The following is a 9911-nucleotide window of genomic DNA, read 5'->3' as shown; positions in this document are numbered from 1 at the left end:
TGTGTGGAGCCCGGACGTGTGCGGGATGCGGTGGGGGGGATGCAGCTTGGGTGTGGGGTGAACGCTGCGGACTGGGCTGGGAGAAGGAGCAGATCTCGTGTTTGGTGGCGGGCAGGTAGAGACGGACTCCTCCCTGCTGAAGCTCCAGCGCCTGCCGCCGAGATACCGGCAACTTGCTCGGTCTGTGCAGCACCCACACTGTCCGTAAAGGCGGGGGGGCACCTGCTGCAGCGGCACTGGAGTACGCTGTCGAGAGTGTTACTCGGATAGTGTAAGGGTTCAGAGAGCGAGTAGAAGATAACAGGGATGCTGAGCAGGTGCAGAGCAGACAGTGATGCCAAGGGGACCCCCAAGAGAACACAGGCACTAAGGAAACATGACAGATGTTGAGCAGGTGTGGAACAGATGATGAGCATGCCCAGATGTGGACACAAAACAGATTCAGGTGCAAAAGCTGAGCAGATGCAAAGACAAGAGTCTGAGCAGACATGAACCCCAAGCAGATTGCAGATGCTGAGCACATGTAGGCAGAAGCAATCCTTTCAGTCTGTGCTCAGGGTTGGAAGATGTTGGCAGGCATGCAGTCATACCACTATCCAGGGTGTCCTCCCGTGATGTAGTGCAGTCTTTGGGACACGATTTGAATGCTAGCAGTTCTGGGGAGGAGCTGTGACTCGATGCAGGCAGCCTCAGAATGCACTTATTCTGCCAGGTTTATGTTAATCTTGACATATGATGAGCTGGAATAAGAGTTACTGTGTGGTAATGCAACAAATTTCACTTAATCTCTAGCAGACTGCACTCCATATGGTTATATGATCAGCTCTTAGCTCAGGAGACACCAAGACGCAAGGAACAGAAGGTGCACAGAGTATACCAGCTTACCTGTATTTCAGCATTTTTGACCTACTGAAGTGTCATTTGTGAAATTCTAAAAATCTGTGGGGAAACCAAGTGTCTGTGAAAAATAGTACAGCTTCACTATGAACCAGTGTGTTCTGGGGAAGGAAGTGGGAAAAGCACAGCAGCCACAAATGAAGTCAGAGGAGTGGGTTTGGATAAAGCTGAGGGGGAAGGGGAATAAAGATGTGGTGCATGAGAAGGAAGAGTGAGGAGGGACTGTGGTTTGGGGAAGATTCCTATGGAAATGAATGAACCTGTCCCTGTAGGACACTGGGGCCAGGTGCTGAGTAGCGGTTTCAAAAGACCAGATAGTGCTGAGATTAAAATCCTGGGAGTGGGCAGCATAGATGCCACCACCAGAGAAAGAGGGAACTTTGGAGTTGGGTCACACTGGGAGAGATGTGCTGCAGACCGTCCATGGTGTCAGGAGACGCACTCCTTTTGAGACCTGGGGAGTTTCATCGCTTGCACCATCACTGAATCTGGCCCCGTGTCTTCGGAAGTGGCCGATGTTCAACTTTCCCATGGCTCTGTCCCTGTGCCAGGTGGTGATGTCAGAGCACGTGCTGAGCCAGGGGCAGTCTTCTCTGGGGGGGAAGGGGAGGACTGCTCCATTGAAGGAACTGTGAGGATGAGATAGACAAGTCTGAAGCGTGTGTGCATGCACACTCACATCCATATGAACTGTTCTAGCTCCAAACTATTACAAGCGGTTCGCTGGCTCAGATAACTCATCTTTCTCAAAGACTTATGGCCCAAATGTCAGGAGAACTGGGGAGCAAAAATAGCAGCATGGAGAGCCCCATCCTTCTAGGAAGGAAGGACATTCAGGACCAGGTTCCCCATTCCTACTCTGAGCTGTCTGGTGACTCACAGAATGTTTTTTCTGCTGTGCTTCTTGGGCTCGTTTCCTGACTTACAGGGGACTTTCTTTTAGAGAATAACTCTTTCTTGACCAGCCATTCACTTCAAGGTTCTCCTAAAACTCATGGGGGTTCAGACCCCCTTAAGCACTGATTTGGTTAAGTTCAAGTTCAGAGAGCATCTGCAATGGTCCTGCAAATGGCTTTGCTTACCTTCCTTAGGAAAAACAGGTGCCATTTTCCAAGCCAGCTTGAGAGACAAGGCAATTAAAGCCATGCATCACTGGGGCCAAGCGTCTCTTCCCTCCAAACCTGCCACCTGCAAAGTTCCAGAAGAATCAATATTTTTTATCCAAAGTTACGCAGCTTTGAGGAAGCAGTGATGTAATACAGAGTGAAGCAATACCTGCTCACAGACATCTTGCTTTTCCTTGACATCAAACTCTAATGCCACAGCCCTCAGCTTTCTTGGGGCTTGCCAGAAACAGCAGCTGTAGGATGGGCAGCACATGGAGAAGCTGCACCTCACTGAAAGTAGGGAAGATCCCAGATGAACCTGCTCTCTGTAATACATTGTCCACACTAAGAGGCTACTGGTCTCATTTTTTGTGCAGTCAGCAGCTCTGGGCTGTCTGGGTTCCACAGTAATAGCCCAATCTAATGGTGAGGATACATCCCATCATGTCAGACATAGCCTGGCATGGGTACACAGGGTGTTGCAGATTCCCTGTCTCCAGGCTCTGTTACTGCCACTGAGTGTTGCGGACTGGAAGAGCCTGCAGGAATATTGCCTCCAGGCTTTGCTCCATGCTGGTAGGTGGAAGGTGGACACATCCGGATTCCAGTGTGATTAACACACCTGAGCTGGGACTGGACCAAGTTCCCTGAAAAAATCAGCTCACCTCCTTAGCCTGTGCCTTCTTGCAAAAAGTACTTTGCCCCAAAGCAGTCAGCTTCCAGGGAGTGCAACCTGTATCCTGGACACCCTCCTATGAGAAGCAGGCTCCAACCGCACCGTGTTCACAGTGAAACACAGAATGCAGCTCCATCTCTCCATCACAAAGGGCTTGCTCCCGGGGTATGAAGGGAACATGACACTTCTTCTTAGGGAAGACAGCTATTACTATTTCCACTAGGAATGTCTCCCAAGACACCGGCACCTTGCTGGTGAAGTAAGTAGGTAGAAGGCAGTGTGGGGACAGCAGGTAAAATACAGCAGATACAGTAACCTCTTAACACCATGGCTGCCTAACAGCCAAAAATTGTAAGGATAAACAAAAATTTTTGTCTGTCATCTGCACTGTGCTGTGGGACTAGATCTTCAGCCTCTGAATAGATTGACAGTATTGTTGCAAACAGATACTGGGCTAGGCTGACCACTGGTCTGATCTAGAAAGGCATTTCTGATTAAGGCATTACCGGGACATCCCTCATGGACAGGCAACCAGGTATGAAATGGAAGGGCAGGCTATTAACAGCACTATTAATAGGGCTAGGACTGCAAAACAGCTTAAGGGGAGCATTAAAACACAGTATCTACCTAAGTCTAGGATGCAGAACGGTTACCAGTGTTAGGCTTCAGCTAGGAAGATGCTTTTGGGCAGTTAATGAGATCAGAGCTTGGGTTTTCTGCAGTGCTTTTCTGTGGCATAAAACCTAGAACTGGTCACAGTGGTTGAGTCCCCACAGTGGGTGTCCTCATGTGGCTTGATGTACTCTTCGCATTGCAGGGTTGTTGAGCTTAGCATACCAGCTCATGGCTGCAGTGGGATCTGGTCTGGGACTACTGAACATACATCTCTTAAATAGCAGCCAGAGACTTTCCTGTATGGGAAGCTGTTCATTCAGTGGTACAAATGACAAACCGCCCTCCAGTTGAAGCCCAGTGTGAGCTTTAGCTTACTGAGTAAAACAGCTCCCAAAGAACACATCTTTGTAAACTGTCAATCTCCTGCTTGCTGAATCTGAGTTCAGTGCAAGAGGACAACCCTCATCTTCATGGATATGACTCTGGCAGTGCATCATTGTTGCTCAAAGCAGAATTTGATGTGGGACATGAACTGTGGTGCTCAGGTGCTGTTTCCCTGGGGAGACAGTAGTGCTTGCGCAGAGAGGGGCCAGCTTCAGGAATCAACTGGAAGGTTGCTTCAACTATTTGTCACAGGCTGGAGCTGTGGCTGAGAACAGGGGATACTTTTTCTGTTTCTTTTTTTGTTTAAAAACAATCAGCTGACAGGCACCTTAAGTTGCACTGGACAACAGTCAAGAGGTCATACAAGAGGCTCTGTAGGGCTGCAAACAAACCTGCATGTGGGCATAGAGCTGCTGTGTCTTGTCTGAAGGAAGCCTGAATGATGCTAGAGCCTTGGAAGACTAACAGAGGTCAATAGGAGAGGAACAACAAAGATTTTCCCATGGGACCAAAATGGTCCCATTGAAGAGAAGCTTATTTTCTCTTGAAGACTGTTTTGAACATCATAGCTTTTACTTGCTCTCTTTTGGGGCATCTGTGAAATGGATTTTTCTTGACACACAGAATTGCTGTGTTATTTCCTGTTCATGTGTCTGGTCTCCACCAGCCTCTCAGCAGTGTTACTCTGTCGTTGAAGAACTCTGTATCTAGTACTATTCATGAATTCCTTCTCCAGGTTATGAGTTAGAACTGATCTTAAAACTCAGTTCTTTCAGTACACTCTGAATAGTCGCTGCCCTAAAATATATTCCACACCTCATGCGTTGTGGACACTTGGCTGGCTTTCTTTCTAGAAGACAATGGCAAGGTTTGTAAAACTAGGATTCAGTGGCAATGGGGTCACCCTGGGTTCATGTCTCCAGGATGAGCAGTCACACCATCATCTCTGTTGTGAATGGGCCCCACTAGCTGCAAATATTGTTTAAATATTTGAGGTCCTGCCCCTCTGACCTATGGTTCTCAGTCCTTCCATCTTTCTTTCTCCTAGATGAGTTGGGCATTTGTCCAAAAGGTGTCACCTCCAATGTATTCCGCTTTAATGTGTCCTCGGCAGAGAAGAACAGCACCAACTTGTTCCGGGCCGAGTTTCGGGTGCTGCGTGTGCCAAACCCGAGCTCCAAACGCAGCGAGCAGCGCATTGAGCTGTTCCAGGTGAGTATTTTTCTCACCTTCCCTTGTGTCTGAGCCTAGAATAGCTTGGCTCCTTAATGGCTGCCTCAGTTGGTATGCGCAGGGCCACAGAAGACAGAAGAGATTGCATGCCATACCCCACGTTTCTTCCAGCATATGCAGTGATACAGTCACCTTTCTTTCCTTTTACAGTGTGGTGCTGTCCTTTTCCCACTCACATTGGCTGGCAGCTCAGGGTACTCTGGCATGGGGCCCACTGCAGCTTTTGCTGCACTGAGAGAGGGGTTGGAAGGGGAACCCCTCAGCACTGGAGCAGGCCTGACCCTTCTGTCACATCTGCATGCCTAGGTCCCTTGGCAGTTTTGTTCCTTTGACTGCCACAGTACAGTTGGTGCTAATCCAACGGGTAGAGCTTGCTGTCTTGTCACTGATTTACTGGAAATATAATGCTTGCTTTCAAAGTTCCTTCAGCAGCAGCTCCTCAGGTGCACCATTCATGGCACCAGTACTTATCTGGAGCTTGGTTTGAACTCATGGACGCCCTTGGCAGAATGAGATCTGATTCGGGTTTCAAAGAGGTCTTAGGTTGGCCTGGACCACGCAGCTGATGGTACAGTTCAGCATCCAGGTGGCACATTCCCACAGGCTGATGTCTGTCCACTTTGCAGTAAAGCACAGCAAAAATTGCCCCATGGCTGGTAGCTCTTGAGGACTTCCTGGAATTCAGTTTCAAAGGTCAGAGCAATTCTCCATCAGATGACACAACTGACAAGGAGGAAATCCCAGAGCTTCTCTGTAGGTTCAGTACTCTGTGCAGTGAACTTGGGGTCCTGCAGAAGGGAACACTTTGCACCGGCTGTGGCTGTTTGGAAGCAGGAAGATACGTCATAGCAGGGGAAGAGGTCTGCAAACCTGATCAGCGCTGGTGTGTTTTGATAGAAGTTGAAGAGAGCAAGACACATGAAAACACCACAGTGTAGGACTCAGCAGGCTTGCTGGGCCTGTGGCAAGATGCTCTATTGCTCAGTGCTGGGTCTACACTGACATCCAGACCCACATCCCATGGGTGTATACAGAAACAAAACCACTCGTGAGATCAGTTTCTGTGTGTTTTCACCTCTGGATATGTGCCCTGAAACAAGGATGAATTGTAAGTGGTGGGCTGCTTAGGACACAGAAATAAGCATTGTGTAGATCTCTGGAGTCCAGGTTGGTTGTGAAGTAGGTCCTCTCACCTGTGCCAGGGTATTTCTGGTGTCTTATCTGCTGGGACCAATCTTCTGAATTAGGTTTTAGCAAGCTGTGGGAAAAAAGAAGACCCAAGGCTGTACCTTCCATATGCGCGGCACTGGCTGATTCTCTCTACCACTCCTTCTCATGCAGATCCTTCGGCCGGATGAGCACATAGCAAAGCAGCGCTACCTCAGTGGCAGAAATGTGCAGACACGGGGCTCCCCTGAGTGGCTGTCCTTCGATGTCACCGAGACTGTGCGTGAGTGGCTTCTGCACAGAGGTAGGGGTCTTAGCTGGATCATTTGTCAAGGCATCATAGAAGTGTAGATCAGTGTTGATGGGAATGCTGCTCTGCTCCCCTTTTTGCAGGAGCTTGGTTCACATAGAGGGCAGCTCCTTTCAGTCTGAGAACAAGCCTTCCCCCATTGAGCTACCTCTGTGTGTGATGTTTGCTTGATTCCCAGCTCTGTCCTGGAGTCCCCACTGTGTAGCTCTGTGGGCTGAGTCAGAATGAGGATTCGTCCTCTGGAGGAGGAAATTGTTTTCACTGAGACATGCTGGAACTTCTTTTTGTTCTTCAATTCTAAGCCCAGAGGGGACCCCTCTGCTTGTCTAAACTATGATCTGTAATACATAAAAAATGAGGCTTGCTCTCGTTTAATTTTCAAGTGGAATAAAGCAAATCTAGTAGGAAAAAAACCAGCAAGAATCCCAGTTTCTTTAGCTGTTTACAGCTTGTCAGGTATAAAGGTGAGGAAATACCAAAGCCCGACAAACCTAGACAGATGGAGGCTTTAGCACTGCAGAGAACATACCTCTGCCACCACTGGGCAGCCCAACAGATAGGGTAGCTCCCCCCAAGAACACTGACCCCATTCACAACTGGAGCTTAGGCACCATGACTCACAGCTGGGCTGGCCTTGCAGATAGAAGCTAGGTGCCACTGCAAACTGGAATGTAGGGACTGGCAAGCAGCTGCTCCCTGGAAGGGTAAGATGTGAGCTTGTAAGCTCCTCCTTTTTCAAGCAATCTAAGTTGTGTCCTGATGGCTGGAGTTGAGGGCTGGAACTGCAGCGAGCTCTGGGCAGGCATGCTAGCTGACAAGACATCACAGAGTATACAGTGCTTAAGAAAAAGAGTGCTAGGCACCTTGTCAGTACCCTGGGGAGCCAGATGTTTTAATTCATGGCACAATATAAAAAAGAAGCTTTCATAAGAGTCTTAAGTTCCCTTAGTCAGGCCCACACAGCATGACTGGTCCAGGAAGTTATTATGAAAATAGTCTTGCCTCTGGAAAGTGTGTGTGACTTAGACCGCTAGCAGTTCAACAGAACAGGAGGCTGCAGCTGCTGAGAAAAATGCTTCCAGTGAAACTACTTGTCCATATCCAACCCGCTCATTTTCACATCTTTCCTTCAGACACTAGCCAGAAGCCAGAGAGCAGACAGGTACTGAGGATGGCAAAATGATTTAACACAGACACTGCAAGCCAGGTCTTCAAAATACTTGTGTTCCAGTGGAGCTCCTTGAAGCTCAGAGATGCTTTTGGATGCTAAATAGCCTAAAAAAAACAACCAGGAGCACCCTTCTCACCTTTGCAGGAAGCTCCCTTTAGCAAGAGCAAGGGTTTTTGCACAGGTGAAGCTACAAGATTCTGCTTCCCATTCTTCTTTCTAAGGCAGCTTCTGTCCCCAACTCTGATAGCATCCCTGAATTTGAGACTGACCTGCAGCCTAGGAGTTACCACAGTTTGTGTCCTCAGTGAAACTTCTCTGCGCCAAGAGCTGTCCCACCAGTGGAAGACTGTTTCTCACAGAGTCATCTTCTTTGCAGAGTCGAACCTTGGCCTGGAAATCAGCATACACTGTCCTTGTCACACTTTTCAGCCCAATGGGGACATCTTGGAGAATTTGCATGAAGTCTTGGAGATCAAGTTCAAAGGTGATGAAGAGCTGGGTATGGGAGGCTTGTTGGGGAAAGGAAAACCTAGAGTATCTAAACTGAAAAACAAGGTCTTGCTTTGCATATTTGAGCATTATATATTGCATAACTTTTGTCTTCAGGCATACACACACATCTGGGTTTGCATGTTGATTATATGGGTACATCTATTTTGTATGTAGGTTAGAAATGGAAGAAAGTAAGTGCAGGCTGGGTAGGTTTGCAGGAGTGTCTGCAGAAAGGAGTAATTTTGTATTTCAGTGTCTCTCTGGGAAGTGCAGCTTGCTGCTTTCTCAGATTTCTATGGAGACTCTGCTTTCCAGTTAGGGTGACAAAAACACAAGGAAGTCAGGCATCCTTTGTGAGGTGGCCCAGAGAGCCAGTGGCTTGGAGGGCCTAAGAACTAGGAACCTCCTGGCTTGGAGCCCTGGGCTGCAGCCACTGGCCCCTACAGGCTCCATTTCTGAGGCTGTTCTGCAGAGTGCCAATGATCTGACATCTTCTTTAAACCATTCATCTTCCTGCCTGTCCTGGGACTGAAGCCAGGAGCAAGTGGGATGGATGAATGGCCCCACCACGAGTTTGCAAATGGTAAAACAGGTGGCCCGTAAGCCTCTATTTTAGGCCTGCAGCAGTCAGATTCACCAGGAGTAAAGGGGTCCCTGTGAGGAAAGAAGTTCCCAGAGTGAGTGGACGTGGTGCCTGAATCCCTTTCACTCTGCTTTCAGGGCAGGCATGAGAATATTAAATGCACTGAAAAGTCTTGTTGCATCCTCCACTTCCACACTGATTTCTTCTTTGTGTATCCTCTTTTTCTCTGAAGGCATTGACAGTGAAGACGACTATGGCCGTGGGGACTTGGGACGCCTGAAGAAGCAGAAAGACTTGCATAATCCCCACCTCATCCTGATGATGTTACCCCCACATCGGCTGGAGAGCCCAGGATTTGGAGGCCAGAGAAAGAAACGGGCCCTGGATACCAACTACTGTTTCCGGTAGGTGAGAGTCCTGCCTGGAGTGGTGAGGTCCCTCCCATGCCTGAGCTGGGCAAGCCTGGCGAGACTTCATGCTACCGTGAAAGGCAGAGGCCTCCAAAGGGGTTGTGGGTCACCAGGGAGCCACAGGGGCCACCTGAGTAGCACGGCTCAGCCATCTGCTCCTTGTGGTGTCCAAGAAGGGGATGCTGGCCAGCTCAGCAGAGTTGCTGCGTGCTTCTGGCTGAGCCACTGAATTGAAGAAAACTTGCAAGCAGCTTCCTGGAGCACAGCTTGGGCAGGGACGCATGGCAGTGTCCTGCTAGCTCCAGGTGCTGGAGAGCAGCCACGTGCTGCTGTGGACAAGTAGGGTGCTGCCTCGCTGGGCCAGTGGTCAAGCAGCCTGTCAGCAGGCATGAACAGTGCCAGGTTGCTGAGCTGCCTGCCACTGCTTGCCTGTGCTGCTGCTCTGCATGTGGTGCAGGCAAACACCACGCCCACTGGGCACTACTGGTACAAGTCCTGCCCAGGAAGCCACATCATACAGTCGCACATAAAGCCCCTCTTTAGCTTCACTGTGTTCTAATACTGTGTTTCAGGAACCTGGAGGAGAACTGCTGCGTGCGTCCTCTGTACATCGACTTCCGACAGGACCTTGGCTGGAAATGGGTCCACGAGCCTAAGGGCTACTTTGCTAACTTTTGTTCAGGCCCTTGTCCATACCTCCGCAGCGCAGATACCACTCACAGCACGGTACATCCAGTATATTATCCTGTTTGGGGTTGCGACTGTGATTTCCCCTTTCTTCCCAAGTAATCAATACCCACTCTCTTTGAAGCAACAAAAGCAGTTTGGATCAATACTTGTAAAAAACTGTCCAAGGAAACTGCAGAA

The 9911-nt window shown here is 49.1% G+C and overlaps 1 protein-coding gene across 1 annotated transcript in view; it reads left to right on the top strand.

Moving 5' to 3' along the window:
• Positions 1 to 4726: 4726 nt before the first annotated feature.
• The window catches only part of TGFB3 (transforming growth factor, beta 3), a gene marked incomplete at its 5' end in the record, with an annotated part of 7824 nt that continues 2639 nt past the window's right edge, over positions 4727 to 9911 (top strand). The window contains 5 exons of the mRNA XM_010021385.1: positions 4727 to 4890; positions 6253 to 6382; positions 7936 to 8043; positions 8867 to 9038; positions 9617 to 9770. Coding sequence (XP_010019687.1) covers positions 4727 to 4890; positions 6253 to 6382; positions 7936 to 8043; positions 8867 to 9038; positions 9617 to 9770 — 728 coding nt within the window. The remainder of the gene's footprint in view (positions 4891 to 6252; positions 6383 to 7935; positions 8044 to 8866; positions 9039 to 9616; positions 9771 to 9911) is intronic.

Source organism: Nestor notabilis, unplaced genomic scaffold, assembly GCF_000696875.1.
Source record: "Nestor notabilis isolate BGI_N333 unplaced genomic scaffold, ASM69687v1 scaffold11139, whole genome shotgun sequence".
Lineage (NCBI taxonomy): Eukaryota > Metazoa > Chordata > Aves > Psittaciformes > Psittacidae > Nestor > Nestor notabilis.
The sequence above is the reverse complement of the archived record's forward strand: the minus strand, read 5'-3'. Positions and strand labels throughout refer to the sequence as shown.